Source organism: Schistocerca nitens, chromosome 8 (genome assembly GCF_023898315.1).
Source record: "Schistocerca nitens isolate TAMUIC-IGC-003100 chromosome 8, iqSchNite1.1, whole genome shotgun sequence".
NCBI classification, from domain to species: Eukaryota; Metazoa; Arthropoda; class Insecta; order Orthoptera; family Acrididae; genus Schistocerca; species Schistocerca nitens.
Genome location: NC_064621.1, coordinates 620771175 through 620789485, shown reverse-complemented (window position 1 = coordinate 620789485; position 18311 = coordinate 620771175). Strand labels below are relative to the sequence as shown.

The window sequence follows — 18311 nt, the reverse complement described above, 5'->3', positions numbered from 1 at the left end:
CAGTCTACATTTTATATCCTCTCTACTTCGACCATCATCAGTTATCTTGATACCCAAATAGCAAAACTCCTTTACTACTTTAAGTGTCTCATTTCCTAATCTAATTCCCTCAGCATCACCCGAGTTAATTCGACTACATTCCATTATCCTCGTTTTGCTTTTGTTGATGTTCATCTTATATCCTCCTTTCAAGACACTGTCCATTCCGTTCAACTGCTCTTCCAAGTCCTTTGCTCTCTCTGACAGAGCCGGCCGAAGTGGCCGTGCGGTTAAAGGCGCTGCAGTCTGGAACCGCCAGACCGCTACGGTCGCAGGTTCGAATCCTGCCTCGGGCATGGATGTTTGTGATGTCCTTAGGTTAGTTAGGTTTAACTAGTTCTAGGGGACTAATGACCTCAGTAGTTGAGTCCCATAGTGCTCAGAGCCATTTTTTCTCTCTGACAGAATTACAATGTCATCGGCGAACCTCAAAGTTTTCATTTCTTCTCCGTGGAGGTTAATACCTACTCCGAATTTTTCTTTTGTTTCCTTTACTTTTTGTTCAATATACAGATTGAATAACATCGGGGAGAGGCTACACCCCTGTTTCACTCCCTTCCCAACCACTGCTTCTCTTTCACATCCTTCGACTCTTATAACTGCCATCTGGTTTGTGTACAAATTGTAAATAGCCTTTCGCTCCCTGTATTTTACCCCTGCCATCTTCTTAATTTGAAAGAGAGTATTCCAGTCAACATTGCCGAAAGCTTTCTCGAAGTCTACAAATGCTAGAAACGTTGGTTTGCCTTTTCAATAACCTGCATAAAAAAAAACTCACCTCAAGTTCAAAGACAACACCACTATATATTTTCTTGACATGAAAATATCAAAACAGATGTAGTAGGTGTCTCTTAATGTTGGTGGTAGAAATCGTACTGTCATAGATCACTGTATCGAACTCTTCTACACATACCGCCCTCCCACAAATAAGCTGCGAGTAGATCAGTGCTACAAAGAACCAACAAACTTCCACTTCAACATGCAGAACTTCAACAAGAAACAGAAACCATAGAATATACCACAATAAACGGTGATTACGATCCTTCATTCATTAACGTAATGTCACAGTAGAAAAAAAAAATAAACTGTAGAAACAAGAGGATACTACACTCAACAACTGACAGCAGCCCAGCAGTTAAATATGTAAAAATGTCATGTTGTTGTTGTTGTGGTCTTCAGTCCTGAGACTGGTTTGATGCAGCTCTCCATGCCACTCTATCCTGTGCAAGCTTCTTCATCTCCCAGTACCTACTGCAACCTACATCCTTCTGAATCTGTTTAGTGTATTCATCTCTTGGTCTCCCTCTACGAGTTTTACTCTCCACGCTGCCGTCCAATACTAAATTGTGATCCCCTGATGCCTCAGAACATGTCCTACCAACCGATCCCTTCTTCTAGTCAAGTTGTGCCACAAACTTCTCCCCAATCCTATTCAATACCTCCTCATTAGTTATGTGATCTACACATCTAATCTTCAGCATTCTTCTGTAGCACCACGTTTCTAAAGCTTCTATTCTCTTCTTATCCAAACTATTTATCCTCCATGTTTCACTTCCATACATGGCTACGCTCCGTACAAATACTTTCAGAAACGACTTCCTGACATTTAAATCTATACTCGATGTTAACAAATTTCTCTTCTTGAGAAACGCTTTCCTTACCATTGCCAGTCTACATTTTATATCCTCTCTACCTCGACCATCATCAGTTATTTTGCTCCCCAAATAGCAAAACTCCTTTACTATTTTAAGTGTCTCATTTCCTAATCTAATTCCCTCAGCATCACCCGAGTTAATTCGACTACATTCCATTATCCTTGTTTTGCTTTTGTTGATGTTCATCTTATACCCTCCTTTCATGACACTGTCCATTCCGTTCAACTGCTCTTCCAATTCCTTTGCTGTTTCTGTCATATTATGGTATAATTTCTGATAAATCATCTAGACTACTCAACCACACAGATGTAAAAATCGGCTTCAGCTGCAACAGTAACTTAAGTAGCAGATTTATTCACAATATCTAACAGTCAGATACAGAACTAGACGTATATGACACTTAAAAACTTACGTACGGCCAATGCAACAGTTATTATGTGGGCCAAACAGGCAGAAGTTTCAGAACTCGTTTTAAAGAACATAATGACTGTTACAGAGCCAAGAACTGTAAGAAATCGTCAGTAGCAACACACTTCAAACACATAGGCTATCTTTCAAACTCCAAGACAACCTTGAAATTTTGCACAAAATCTGAAAAATTATAAGAATGTGTATAATGGATAAAATTAAAATAATTTCATTCATTGATTGTCTCGTGATGGGTGGCACCTTTACATCTCCTGCCACCTGCTGTTGGCCACGGACGTGTGCAGTGGTCGGACGTTGCTTCGCTGGCGAGGTGGACGGGGAAGTTCGCGGTCGGGACACGAACAGCGGCCCTCAGTGTGTATGCCTCTGCCCCTGGTTCGGATCGCTAGTGATGCAGCAGAGGCCCCTTCTGCTTGGCCTTCTCTCAGCTCTTGAATCTGGGTTGCGTGAACAGATACTCCCACCGACTTTCGTCGTGTTTTGAGCACGCTCAGTGTTGGTTCTGAATCCTTACTTCATTGAAAAGCACAGTCTTTATTTATAAGTTCTTTTAAGACACTATGAAGGAATGAGTTTGCTTGCTGTAACGACATGATGCTGTAATAATTCATGGTGTACCTTTCAGAGATGCAGTACTGTGCAACAGCAGAGTTTGTTGGTTGTTCTTCACCCGTGTGACGGTTATGCACCGCTCTTCTTTACCGTACGGTCCATATAATCTGGCTTACATTTCGCAACAGTGGCAGCGGATGTGGTAGGCTTCTGGTTTCCGGAGTCATAACTCGTCCTTGAGAGACGTCCAACAAGGCTTTCGTCTTGGGTACGGGGAGAAATACGCAGTTAACGTTATACTTCCGGAGTGTATTTTCCGATTTTCACTGATGTGTTGCCGACGTTAGAGATAAACGCCATTGTGCAGCCGTCTTTGTCTTTATTGCACGCTGGACCTCGCTGTTACTGTAAGAAATCTTAGAGGAAAGCTATGTAGGTGCTGCAATTCATCTGGTAAACTGTCTTTGTCGGCAAGTGTATACGGCAGTGTGGCGAGGACGGCCTCTGGTTACGATTGGCTTGGCAGCTGGTGGCATGTGAGAGTAAATCTGTCTACATACGGTGATTTACAGAGGATATAAAATGTAGACTGGCAATGGCAAGGAAAGCGTTTCTGAAGAAGAAAAATTTGTTAACATCGAGTATAGATTTAAGTGTCAGGAGTGTATGGAGTGTAGCTATGTATGGAAGTGAAACGTGGACGATAAATAGTTTGGACAAGAAGAGAATAGAAGCTTTCGAAATGTGGTGCTACAGAAGAATGCTGAAGATTAGATGCGTAGATCACATAACTAATGAGGAGGTATTGAATAGAATTGGAGAGAAGAAAAGTTTGTGGCACAAATAGACTAGAAGAAGGGATCGGTTGGTAGGACATCTTCTGAGGCATCAAGGAATCACAAATTTAGTATTGGACGGCAGCGTGGAGGGTAAAAATCGTAGAGGGAGACCAAGAGATGAATACAATAAACAGATACAGAAGAATGTAGGTTGCAGTAAGTACTGGGAGATGAAGAAGCTTGCACAGGATAGAGTAGCATGGAGAGCTGCATCAAACCAGTCTCAGGACAGAAGACCACAACAACAACGGTGATTTACGGTAAACCCTGGCGAGCTATCGAAGCTTTGCTTGAATAAAACGAATAGATTTGTAAAGTAGTTTTATTTTATTGTCACCTTCGTGAAACTGATGTTTTAGTGCAGAGAGTTCAGATGTTGCAAAAATTTTACGTGCTGTGGTTCGCGCTGTCGAATTACAGCCTCATCACCTACAGTACATGTGTGAAGAAAGTGGAGGGCTTGCCGATACCTGACTCTAGGGCTCCTTATCTGCCTCCTAAACATGTTTTTCAGCACTGATAACCACGATGATGATAGGATTCCCTGGACGGCCAACGTCAATGTGAAAAGCATGATTAAAATGGCTAAAAGTTAAAAACAGCTAAAATAAAAAAATTTACTTCTAGATCGTCCATTCATGCATATTTACACACAAGTACGCAAACACAGACACTCTCTCTCTCTCTCTCTCTCTCTCACTCACACACACACACACACACACACACACAGTGTAAAAATTCTTTTATGTCAGTTCTTGAGAAATTACTTCAGTAATTATATTAAATTTCACCCTACTGTTGCATGAGTAAATAAACTTTACCTAGGTTTCGGCTATAATAAAGTAACCTTATTCAGAAATGTCACAATATAAAATTAAAATTAAAACATGCCAGATACTGGCCTTGTCAAACTTAATGTCTGGCATACTATAATTTTAATTTTATATTGTGACATTTCTGAATAAGGCTACATTATTATAGCCGAAACCTAGGTAAAGTTTATTTGCTTATGCAACTCGAGGCTGAAATTTAATATAATAACAACACCAGGTATTTGTTACTCACTGGTCACTACACTAAGAAATTCGCCAACCACTCTGCGACAACCGAAGGTCTTATGCTGGAGCCTAGACAGTGCACAAAACTCTGAAAGCTTTGCCACACTCGTCTCATCATTAGCTTAAACAATGGGTAGGTCCCATACGCTCTGGTCTGAATATAAAATGCACTCCACTAAAACATGGCACACGGTGAGTCGTACAACACAATCAGCACAAGGTGGATGTTCTTCTCGCCGCAGTAAGAAACCGCGAGTTACGATCGGTGTCCTATGTGGACACGAGTCAGCGTGACTTCAAAAAAAAATGGTTAAAATGGCTCTGAGCACTATGGGACTTAACAACTGAGGTCATATACAAATGCGTTCCCGAAATTTCATTTCTATACATTAATTATTTTTTGATGATGCGATCTTTTTTCCGTCAGTGTAAATGATTGCTTATATATTGAGAACTTGCACAGTCGTAGAAAATCTATGGTTACAATTAGGTGGTAACGGAGGAAAAATAAGGCGAGGAGCGAGATTAGATGCTAAGACCTCGCACTTATGTAAATAAGCGGCTACTTACTCGCATACTATCGACCATACTGTACATGAAAATGAAGTCCCATGTTTCTTGACAGAGCGTATGGGAATGATGCCGGAGACCCGGACCGCCTTCCTCCGACAGTAAAGGGGATGAATGATGATGATGCAAACGACACAGCAACACCCAATCATCTCGGGGCAAGTTAATATCTCTGACCCCGCCGGGAATTTAACCCGGGACTCTGTGCTCGGGAAGCGAGAACGCTACCGCAAGACCACGAGCTGCAGACGTACTGTACATAAGGACTCACATGTAATTGTTTTTATATATGTTAAAGTGTTAGACGTGCCCTACACACCCTGTGAATATGAATCAACGCGTTGCTGCAGGATTCGATACGTTTGTTGTAATCTCCTTCAAAAAGAGACAGAGAAAGAAGGAGGGCTGCCATTTTCAGCTGTTTTGGTACAAAGAAAGTCGGTTGGACGCGTCGGCCACTCAGTGTACTGTAACCTGACGCACATTGATTTATATCTGCGCTCCCAGATGTTTCACCATCCAGTACAGGAGAGAGCAACTTTAAGTACAATGGTACACAGAGCAAAAACTGTTTCTGATCAAGAGCACTTGGATTTCGAAATTAATCATCTGAAGTACGTGTTGCCAAATGGTGGCTATGAGTCATGTGTTATGTAATCAGCGTTCTCCAAGAACAGGGAACGTGAAAGTGTTGAAAATTCACATGAAGGGCGTTTCTTCCCTTCTGGTTGGTTGCTTCGTTGATTCTGGGGAGAGGACCAAACTGCGAGGTCATCGGTCCTATCGGATCAGGGAAGGATGGGGAAGGAAGTGGGCCGTGCCCTTTCACGGGAACCATCCCGGCATTTACGTGAAGCGATTTAGGGAAATCACGGAAAACCTAAATCAGGATGGCCGGACGCGGGTTTGAACCGTCGTCCTCCCGAATGCGAGTCCGCTGTGCTAACCACTGCGCCACCTCGCTCTGTCCTCCCCCTCTCGGAAGACGAGGTGTAAGACCTATTTTCCGACCTCCTAAGAAGATGAACGGGATGCTATGTCATGTTAAGGATTGTCTCTGCCTCAGGATCCTTGGGATTTCTGACATTTTTTGTCAGTGCGGAAGCAATTACATGGGTCAGTCCGTCGTTTCATACCACTGTATACAACATCAGTGGCAATGGTTTCTGAATACAGCCATGCAAACAGATACAAAATTTTGTTTGGCGAAACAAAAATTTTGTCCCAGGCCCCTGCATACTGTAATTCTGTAATTAAAGATGCTGCAGAAATAAAAACGTGTGAGAAGAACGTCAACCGCGACAGTGGATATAATCTAAGCGGTGCACACAGCGAACTCTCGATACGGAGAAGAGGCAGGGATGTTCGTTGCAATGTTTACGTTATTACGGGAGTGGTTGTGCCACCAGCGCTGGTAATCCAATATAAAACGGGTTAATTCCTTGAAATAATTTATTTTTACATTTACATTGATTTTCCAGTTCACCCCAATTTCTTACTTTTGTTATGTCTGCACTTGTTTCAGGTTTACAATACGTTACAAACTTAAAATGATTACGTCTACTATACTTCCTCCAAAGTACGCCCGATGATTTGTCGGGCCTTAAACTAAATGGTCCCAGCTTATTAGAACATGCTACTCTAAGTTTTTCTAAACTACCTTGGTCTTCAAATATTTTTTTGTTTGCTCGATCGTCCAGAGTAAGTCTCTCAACACGTACATTCACTCTATATACATATGTCACAATCTTGTTAATTAGAACTGCACTATATTTATTGGCAAAAAAATTAAATTCGTCTGTCAAATTATACTGACTAAGTTTACTAAAATTATGGGCATTTTCGTCGTATTTCTCAACAGTTCCCATTTTGCCATATTCAAAACGTAACGAGTCGGACTGGGTATACTCCGTCCGCCACTTGCACATGCGACCAAATACGGGCCTAGTCGTCAGCATCCGACGGCGGGTCCACCGCCTCGGGCGAGCACGGCGCCACCGTTTCATCATCCTCATCCGACGAAATGTCGATAATCTCTTGTTCGTCCTCCACGTCCGACGTGTCCGACGCCATCTCGTCCTTCACATTACAACAATGAACGATATGACAATCGGCATGCACCACATTCAAACGGGATATCAATGCTTCATCGCCAATACAGTATTCATTAGAAACAAATATGACAAGCCCTCTGTGCGTAATTGTCATTCCTGGTTTATTCTTTACGTTTACAGTAACTGGACGCCCTTCCACGATCCTCTTCAATATAGAGGCGAATGGACGCCAACGCAACCACTCAAATTCCTCAAAGACAATCACGTTATGCACACGCGGATTGTACCCACCAAATCCGAATTCGGAACAAAATGGAAGGTAGACGTGTTGCTTTCGAGACAAGAGTTTCTCCACAAGAGTAGACTTGCCAATATTCGTATCGCCATATAAATACAGTTGCTTTTTACGTACCGTTTTGGTCCGAAAGGCCTCATTATACCACTTGACCATCCGCGACGGCACTACGTGATAGTCGGACAATCACCAGCCGTCTATGGGCTATACACTGAAGAGCGAAAGAGATTGGTCCACCTGCGTAATACCGTGTAGGGTCCCCGCGCAGCACGACGTGGCATGGACTCGAGTAATGACTGAAGCAGTGCTCGAGGGAATTGACGCCAATAATCCTTCAGGGCTCTCCAAAAATCCGTAAGAGTACGAAGGGGTAGTAGAGATCTCTTCCGAAGAGCACTTTGCAAAGCATCCCAGATGTGCTCAATAAAGTTCCATCTCTGGAGAGTTCGGTGGCTAGCGGAAGTGTTTAAACACAGAAGAGTGTTTCTGGAGCCACTCTGTAGCAATTCTGGACGTGTGGCGTCGCGCAGTGTCCTGCTGGAATTGCACAAGTCCTTCGGAATGCGCAGTGGACATGAACGGGCCCAGGTGAACATAGAGGATGCTCACGTACATGTCACCTGTCAGAGTCGTATCTAGACGTATCAGGGGTACCATATCACTCCAACTGCACACGTCCCACACCGTTACAGAGCCTCCACCAGCTTGAAAAGTCCTCTCCTGACATGCAGGGTCCATGCATTCATGAGGCTGACTTCATACCCGTGCACGTCCAAGCGCTCGATACAATTTGAAATGCCGCGCGGGATTAGCGGAGCGGTCTAGGGCTCTGCAGTCATGGACTGTGCGGCTGGTCCCGGTGGAGGTTCGAGTCCTCCCTCGGGCAAGGGTGTGTGTGTTTGTCCGTAGGGCCTGATGACCTTAGCAGTTAAATCCCATAAGATTTCACACACATTTGAACATTTTTGAACAATTTGAAATGATACTCATCCGAACAGGCAACATGTTTCCAGTCATCAAAAGTCCAAGGTCGGTTTTGACAGGCCCAGGTGAGGCGCAAAGCTTTGTGTCGTGCAGTCAACAAGGGTACACCACGAGTGGACCTTCGGCCCCGAAAGCCCATATCGATGATGTTTCGTTGAATGGTTCGCACGCTGACACTTGTTGATGGCACAGCATTGAAATCTGAGGCAATTTCCGGAAGGCTGAACTTTTGTCACGCTGAACGATTCTCTTCATCGTCGTTGGTCCGGATGTTGTAGGATCTTTTTCGAGCCGCAGCAGCGTCGGACATTTGATGTTTCGCCGTATTCCTGATATTTACGGTACACCCGTGAAATGGTCGAACGGGAGCATCCCCTCTTCATCGCTACCTCTGAGATGCTGTGTCCCATCGCTCGTGCGTCGATTATAACGCCACGTCCAAATTCACTTATATCTTGATGACCTGCCGTTGGGCCAGCTGTAACTGATCTAACAACAGTCTAACAGCAGCACCAGACGCTTATTATCTCATATATGCGTTGCCGACAGCAGCGTCGTATTCTGCCAGTTTACATATCTCTGTATCTGAATACGCGTGCCTATACCAGTTTCTTCAGTATATATGGCCACCCCAGCAGTAGTTTTGGGTCTGTTGTTCGTGTCGTACACATTGGAGGTCATAGACGAGAGCGCGAGGTTTTACAACGAGTTGACATGGCAAGAAGTCAAAGAATGAAACTTTCTGGCAGATTAAAACTGTGTGCCGGACCGAGACTCGAACTCGGGACCTTTGCCTTTCGCGGGCAAGTGCTCTACCAACTGCGCAACCCAAGCACGATTCACGCCCCGTCCTCACAGCTTTACTTCGGCCTGTACCTCGTCTCCTACCTTCCAAACTTTACAGAAGCTCTCCTCCTCGTGCGTACGACACGAACAACAGACCCAAAACTACTGTTGTGGTGGCCAGGAGAGCTTCTGTAAAGTTTGGAAGGTAGGAGACGAGGTACTGGCAGAAGTAAGGGTGTGAGGACGGGGCGTGAGTCGTGCTTGGGTAGCTCAGTCGGTAGAGCACTTGCCCGCGGAAGGCAAAGGTCCCGAGTTCGAGTCTCGGTCCGGCACACAGTTTTAATCTGCCAGCAAGTTTCATATCAGCGCACACTCCGCTGCAGAGTGAAAATCTCAGTCGGAGAATGTTTTATACTGCAAGAAACAGGCTGACGTGAGAGCGAATTCGAAGAGTTTCGCTAGTGACGGCTCAGGCATCTACGCTATCGGTCTTAGGGAGTCTCTGAGATGACGTCACACGGTGAGGTACGGCGGTGTGTGTGCGCGGTTTGCAGAGACGCTGCGGCTGCACCCGCCCATGTCCAACCTGTCGCGCAGCTGCACTGCGCCCTACACCTTCCCCGGCACGACGCGGCTGGGGGACGGCGCGCTGCACCTGCGGCCGGGCGAGGCGCCGCTGCACATCCCCATCTGCGCCCTCCACCGCGACCCCGGCTACTTCCCGCAGCCCGAGCGCTTCGACCCCGAGCGCTTCGGCCCGGACCAGCTGGCGCGCCAGACGCCCTACTCCTACCTGCCGTTCGGCGCGGGGCAGCGCTCATGCCTCGGTAAGTCGCGCGCACTCGACAACTCACAGACGACGTCATCGCAACTGTACGGTCAAGTGATCGTGCAGACTACAGTTAACTACGCTGCCTGCAAAGCTTAAAAACCAAGCTAACTTTCGCATTACCCGCCACTGCCAAGTTACACACACTGACAAGCCAAAACATGAAACTTCCTCGTGGATTAAAACTGTGTACCGGACAAACTCGGGACCTTTGCCTTTTGGGGACAAGTGCTCTACCATCTGAGATACCCAAGCAGGACTCATGACCTGTCACCACATCTGTAATTCCGGCAATACCTCGTCTCCTACCTTCCAAACTTCACAGAAACTCTCTGGTACACCTTGCAGAATTAGCACTCTTGGAAGAAAGGATATTGCGCAGACGTGGCTTAGCCACTGCCAGGTGGATGTTTCATTCAAGCGAAAACATTATGATCACTGCCTTTCGCGACGTTGTACGTTGCCTGCTGGCGTTGAGAGAACGTGACGCGGTAACACAGATACACACTACTGGCCATTAAAATTGCTGCAACAAGAAAAAATGCAGATGATAAACGGGTATTCATTGGACAAATATATTATACTGGAACTGACATGTGATTATATTTCCACGCAATTTAGGTGCATAGATCCAGTACCCAGAACAACCACCTCTGGCCGTAATAACGGCGTTGATACGCCTGGCCATTGAGTCAAAGAGAATTTGGATGGCGTGTACAGTTACAGCTGCCCATGCAGCTTCAACACGATACCATAGTTCATCAAGAGTAATGACTGCCGTATTGTGACGAGAAAGTTGGTCGGCAACCATTGACCAGACGTTTTCAGTTGCTGAAAGATCTGGAGAATGTGCTGACCAGGGCAGCACTCCAACATTTTCTGTATCCAGAGAGGCCCGTACGGGATCTGCAACATGTGGTCGTGCATTATATTGCTGAAATGCACGGTTTCGCAGGGATCGAATGAAGGGTAGAGCCACAGGTCGCAACACATCTGAAATGTAACGTCCACTGTTCAGAGTGCCGTCAATGCGAATAAGAGGTGACCGAGACTTGTAAGCAATGGCACCCCATACCATCACGCCGGATGATACGCCAGTATGGCGATGACGAATACACGCTTCCAATGTACGTTCACCGCGATGTCGCCAAACACGGATGCGACCATCATGATGCTGTAAACAGAACCTGGATTCATCCGAAAAAATGACTTTTGCCATTCGTGCACCCAGGTTCGTCGTTGGGTACACCATCGCAGGCGCTCCTGTCTGTGATGCAGCGTCAAGGGTAATCGCAGCCATGGTCTCCGAGCTGGTAGTCCATGCTTCTGCAAACGTCGTCGAACTGTTCGTGCAGGTGGTTGTTGTTTTGCAAACGTCCCCATCTGTTGACTCATGGATCGAGACGTGGCTGCACGATCCGTTACAGCCATGCGGATAAGATGCCTGTCATCTCGACTGCTAGTGATACGAGGCCGTTGGGATCCAGCACGGCGTTCCGTATTACCCTGCTGAACCCACCAATTCAGGCATTGGATCTCGACCAACGTGAGCAGCAATGTCGCAATACGAAATGGCTCTGAGCACTATGGGACTCAACTGCTGAGGTCATTAGTCCCCTAGAACTTAGAACTAGTTAAACCTAACTAACCTAAGGACATCACAAACATCCATGCCCGAGGCAGGATTAATGTCGCAATACGATAAACCGCATTCGCGATAGGCTACAATCCGACCATTGTCAAAGTCGGAAACGTGGTGGTATGCATTTCTCCTCCTTACACGAGGCATCACAACAACTTTTCACCACGCAGCGCCGGTCAACTGCAGTTGGTGTATGAGAAATCGGTTGGAAACTTTCCTCATGTCAGCACGTTGTAGGTGTCGCCACCGGCGCCAACCTTGTGTTAATGCTCTGAAACGCTAATCATTTGCATATCAGAGCATCTTCTTCCTGTCGGTTAAATTTCGCGTCTGTAGCACGTCATCTTCGTGGTGTAGCAATTGTAATGGTCTGTAGTGTGAGTGGAGCAGAGGCGAGTGGGAAATCATTTCAGCGATGACAGCAGGCGAAAATGCGGAAATCCGCCGGCTTAAGCGACCTTGATATTGGAGAAGTTGTTGTGGTCCAGCGTCTGAGAGCGAACACTTCGGAAACTGCGAAGCTAGTTTTACTATCGTTAGTATCAGAGGAAAGTTATTGAAGAATGCTGTAACCACGAGCAGGCGACAAGAAGTTGGGCGACTATACCTCACCACGGAACAAATGGATGAGAGGCTTGCCCACACTCTAAAGAAGCGATATGTGGCAGATCTGGCGACGGAGTACAGTGCTCGCGCAGGCTCAAGTGTTTTGGTGCACACTGTTCAGAGAACGGTGTTGAACGTGGTGTTCCGCAGCAGAGGGCATCTACGCTTTCTCGTCTTCACTCAACATCATCGTTAATAATGATTACAGTCGGCACGGGGTCATCGAGACTGGACCAGTGATCAATGGAATCCTGTCGCCTGGTCGGATGAATCCTGTTTATTGTTATATCAGGTCGATGGTCGTGTCCAGATACTCTGCCGTCCAGGCGAAACGTTTCTCGAAACATAGAGCACTCTTTGTACGCAGGCTGGTCGGAGCTGTATTATGTGCTGGTGCACATTCATCTGGGTTTCCACGGGACCTGCGGTAGTAATAGAAGGCACTATGACAGCTGTGGCCTGCGTGAACATTATTAGGGACCACCTGTAACCCCTTACGCTTGATATATTTCTTAACAGCGATGGCATCTTCCAAAAGGATAACGGAGCGTGCCACAAGGCCAGTATCGTGCTGTCATGTTTTGAGGAGCATGATAGTGAACTCAGGTTGATGTCTTGGCCGTCAAATTTGACTTAATCCGATGAAACCCAATTGGGACGCTTTTGGACTCCAGCTCTGTGCCCACGAACCAACCGCCCGCAAGTTACTGGATGTGTATAACCTGTACGTCGGCGTCTGGGGCCACGAACCTCTGGAAGCATACGAAGTACATGTCGAATCCAAGGCATACAAATACAATGTTGAACTGCGATCCAGAGATGGAGCAGTACGCTTTTAAGTGGTGGTCGTAATATTTTGGCTTATCAGTGTAGCTCCACGATACTTTGACTGTACATAGAAAGAACTGCTACAATATAGTACCGAAGGTAACTGACAGAAATACGGTATGAGACGAACTGTCGTTACACTTCCATTGAAAGACTAAATTGCCAGTGCTGCCAACTACCGTCCGTGAGTGTATACTACATCGAACAAGTTGCACCAATGTATCAGTTGACTGATTCGTGGTGACTCATTGATGTTACAGCTACATGATTTTGCTTTTCTCTAAGTTCTCATTTCTTGATATTTAAAGCAAGTTGTTACTTCTGCACCTGTCGACGACTTGCCATCCGAGGTAATGGCCGGTGTCTTCTATACCCAGAAATCCACAAACGACCCTACATGATCATAGTTTCGTTAGTAAATGTTAGTGTGATAATGATTCAAATGTTTTCCAGAAACAGATTAGATGACTGGAATTGGTCAGAACCCGTTATAATAACTCATAAAAATATAATACAAATGTATTGAAATTTTTGTTTAAAAGTCTGTAGTATGGAACAAATTATACCGTGTGTGGTAGAAGTTGTCAATGAAATCCTGTTATAATAAAAATGAATATTCAGTGTCTGGTACGAAAAGTGTCACACCATGAAGCACTACTTCGATATTCGTCTCATTTTATAGAGATATTTGTGACTTATGACTATTAAATTGTTAATTAGTATTTTATTCCATTGAAAATTTATGTTCATAGTCAACAACAATAAGATGTATCACCCCGCAGACAATATTACACCTTAGCACTGGTTGTGATATGGAAATAAACAGCTTCCAAACGTCATATTCAAAAATTTGTTGCCCTGCCTGAAACACACGTTTCATCTGTTTATCGGACTTGTATGGCAGTATATAGCTTCCCACTGCGTCACAGACAAGCTTTACGTGAGACATATTGGGAGATCACTCAGGGCGTTCGAGTATCTGTACAGTTACGAAGTGAGAAACTGCATGGAGTGTTGCATAATGCTGTTGGAATGTGCCATATGGTATCCCAGCCATGAACGGTAGGACAACAGAGTTTACTATTCTTGACATAAATGGCGAGCATTCAGCCTTTAGAATCACTCCTCGTATCCCAGAGACCCCCATGCCATGATTCCAGAAGCTGGAGATGTATGGGTCTCGATGACTGCTGCGTCTTGTGACCTTACAGTAGGTCGTCTATGGAAACCTTGAAGTTAACCTGACCTCCACACTCAGAAGCGAGTCTCATCTCTGAACACCACAGAATGACTCTTAATATTCCACTTTACTCTGGTTCTACTGCATGAAAACTTCTGCTTTCTGTGGTATGGTATCAGCGGTTAAGGATGCATGGAACTCATTACTTGAACCCAGCTTCCAGTAACCTGCTGCCAGTCATTTGTAATGGCTCCATGCCTTCAACCCTAACCTTTCCTTAAGCTGTGCCTATCTCTCTACGAGACAGTCGAATATTTCTACGATCTTCTTCTAGTGTTGTCCATCTACGAGGACCTATGTATACTTTCCTTACCGCATTGTTGTCCTCAGTCGTCTTGTCACCACTCGTGTTGCAGCAAGTGTGATGTGTTGATATGGTTCTTCTGTCTACCTGTACCAATCATTTGTACTTTTCAAAATCTGCATGTGTTGCCCGTCCAGTTGCGATCTATGCTTGAAAACTTTCAAACGCTAGACACCCAAAAGTTATCAAGTAATCACACTGTTCTTCATATGTAATAATAGCTTTCCTCTTGTACCAAAAATAAGCTCACACGGTATGCAGTTTTAATCAATCCATCCCACAAGCATTTAAATGCAGGAGTCTAGGTTTGGTTGCGTTTATTTGAAGTATTCTAAGTTTCATGCTCTGAATTTCTGTCAGTGAATATATATCTAAACTTATCTGATACATCGAATACGTTATTCACACTACCAGAATACTCGTGTTTACATTACACGTGGCTGTAAGCAATTCTGTGTATATTTATTGTTGCAGGAGAGCGGCTGGCCCTCCTGCTGATGAAGACGACCTTAGCGCGGCTGCTATCCCGCTACGAGCTGTTCCAAAGCCCGAGAACAGAGTACCCTGCGCCCATAGACCCGCGTCTGCTGTTGCTGCACCCCAAAGGTGGACTCTGGGTCAAGATCTCCAACAGGCACTGGCTACCATGCGACTAAGCGAGAGGAACCTGTCTGGTTCTCTGACTTATACTCCTCATGGTGGATTTCGTTTCCCAATTCGAAGAGCGATTCATCTGTGACCATAGATCCATGTCTGCTGACACCGCTTCCCAGAGGTGGGCTGTGAGTCAAGGAATCCGACAGGCACTAGTTGCCATATGCCTAGCAGGTGTGGGAACCAACATGAAGCTCCTGCTTGTACCCCTCATCGTGGAGCTGATGTCCCAGCTGCAGGACCAACTACTCAGCGCCCTCAGACTGATGTCTGCTGTGCTGCACCACAGAGGTGGCCTGCAGATCAGAACCTCCAACTGGCTGACCTGAGACTAAGTGGGCCAGAAGCTTACCTGGTGTTCCCACTCGTAACTCTTCTACTGGATCCCCTTACACAGCACTGCTACCGACTACTCATTGCTCTCAGAACCATACTTGCTGACTCTCCAACACACCAATGGGCTATGGGTCACGATCTCCAGCGACATCTGCAGATCTGCCATGGGAGTAAGCGATGTAGGAGCCTATCTGGTTTCCTCATACACCTCCTGGTTGATTTTGTTTCCCAAACCTAACATTGACCTCTGATACCGATAAACCCATGTCTGCTGATGCTGTACCCCAGAAGTAGGTTATGGGCTAACACCTCCTACAAGCACTGGTTCCCATGTGAAAAGTAGGTGGTTGTAAATGTACACACAGCTGCCACTGGTATCCCTCATGGCTGATCTCATTCTGCAGCACCAACCACCCAGTGGGCCTTGACCCATATATTTTTGTGCTGCATCCCAGAGGTGGACTGTGGGTCAAGATCTCCAACGGACATGCTGAGACTTGCTGACCTTCCAACACAGCAATGGGAAATGGGTCACGATCTCCTGTGACATCTGCAGATCTGCCATGGGAGTAAGCGATGTAGGAACCTATCTGGTTTCCTCGTGCACCTCCTGGTTGATTTTGTTTCCGAAACCTAACAATGACCTATGATGCCGATAAACCCATGTCTGCTGATGCTGTACCCCAGAAGTAGGTTATGGGCTAAGACCTCCTACAAGCGCTGGTTCCCATGTGAAAAGCAGGTGGTTGTAAATGTACACACAGCTGCCACTGGTATCCCTCATGGCTGATCTCATTCTGCAGCACCAACCACCCAGTGGGCCTTGACCCATATATTTTTGTGCTGCATCCCAGAGGTGGACTGTGGGTCAAGATCTCCAACGGACATGCTGAGACTTGCTGACCTTCCAACACAGCAATGGGAAATGGGTCACGATCTCCTGTGACATCTGCAGATCTGCCATGGGAGTAAGCGATGTAGGAACCTATCTGGTTTCCTCGTGCACCTCCTGGTTGATTTTGTTTCCGAAACCTAACAATGACCTATGATGCCGATAAACCCATGTCTGCTGATGCTGTACCCCAGAAGTAGGTTATGGGCTAAGACCTACAAACACTGGTTCCCTTGTGAAAAGCAGGTGTGTGTAAATATACACACAGCTGCCGCTGGTATCCCTCACGATTGTCTCATTCTCCAGCCCCAACTACCCAGTGGGCCTTAACCCATATATTCTTGTGCTGCATCCCAGAGGTGGGCTGTGGGTCATCTCCACTGGGCATTGGCTGCCCTGAAACTGAGATGGAGTCCTGCCTGGAGTTTCCTTGGTAGACCTTGTTGCCTAATCCCAGAGATGACTACCTGGCATCCACAGACCTGTATCTGCCGATGGTACACCTCAGAGGTGAGGGATTGGTCAGGATCTCCAATAGTCACTGGCTGCCTTGTGACTAGCAAGGATAGGCAATTACATGCACTTCCTAGCAGTGAATATACCGATTCCCAGCCCATAGACCCACACCTGCTGATGCTGCAACTAGCAGGCGAGCTCTGGATTAAGCTCTCCAGCAGACAATGGCAGCCTGAAAGCTAAGCAATGCAGGAGTGGACCTGGCGTTCCCACTTGTATCCCGCTTGGTGGATCTCGATACTCAAATCAGGAGCGACTACCCAGCACCCGCAGAGACAACGCCTTCTGAAGCTGCATGAGATGCGACTGAAGATACTCAACAGGAACTGACTGCCCTTAGACTAGCAGGTCCTGAACCCCACCTGTTTCAGCTGGTATCTCATCTTCTTCAGAAATTCAAAGTGATTCAGAATCAAGATGTGTTGTGATCACTGCAAAAGACATGAACTCATGTAGCAATGCTATTTTTGCTGTTGTCATCTGTGCTATAAAATGCTCTACAGCTGCACTTCACATTATATTCTCTGGCATATTAAGGTGCTCCGAGCAGAATATTTATTATTTTCACTCTGTCATTGGGTAGACCTTATGTGAAAAATAAAGGTGGTACATGTAAAGCAGCAAGATCTACTGAGATATGTGTTTGGTAATTATGAGAAGTTGGGATGAGTGCTCAATTAGGACACAAGTTATCAGAATTTTTCCAATACTACATTGTATCATAAACACAGTAAAATCATTCATAATAACTTATGAATTTCTTATGGGCTTTAATCTAATTTACATACATACCAACTCGACTCAGTTTAGCGCTGCTTGTACTCAACATGTGCAGTTATTCAGAGGTCCAACTATATTTCGTTGCTTTTAGTATTGTGGAAATGATGTGTGTCCAGAAATCTATTACAATTACATAACTTACCGTTAACAAATTTACTTGTAGCATAAATAGTATATACGAGGTGTGGCTAGAAAAAAGCCAGACTAGTACTGGTGAAACAATAAAACGAATGCAATAAGGCTGAAAGTCGCGTGGCCTGTCACGTGACTCTCGCTCCGCCTACTGCTCGAGTTTCATCTGCCTCCTGCACTCAGTCTGCCCGTGGCGTCTGTTTTAAGTAGTTGACGTTTTGTCTGTGCGTCGGAAAATGTTGAGTGTACAGAAAGAACAGCGTGTTAACATCAAATTTTGTTTCAAACTAG

At 45.6% G+C, this 18311-nt stretch overlaps 1 protein-coding gene across 3 annotated transcripts in view; it reads left to right on the top strand.

Annotated features, from left to right (window-relative positions):
- Positions 1–17835, top strand: part of LOC126198782 (probable cytochrome P450 6a13) — a 133397-nt gene extending 115562 nt beyond the window's left edge. For 2 of the 3 annotated variants that reach the window (XM_049935347.1, XM_049935346.1), the window contains 2 exons: positions 9816–10088; positions 15185–17835. In XM_049935347.1, coding sequence (XP_049791304.1) covers positions 9816–10088; positions 15185–15366 — 455 coding nt within the window. In that variant the 3' untranslated portion in view covers positions 15367–17835. The remainder of the gene's footprint in view (positions 1–9815; positions 10089–15184) is intronic. The other variant, XR_007540099.1, reaches the window with a different exon arrangement.
- The last annotated feature ends 476 nt before the right edge of the window (positions 17836–18311 follow it).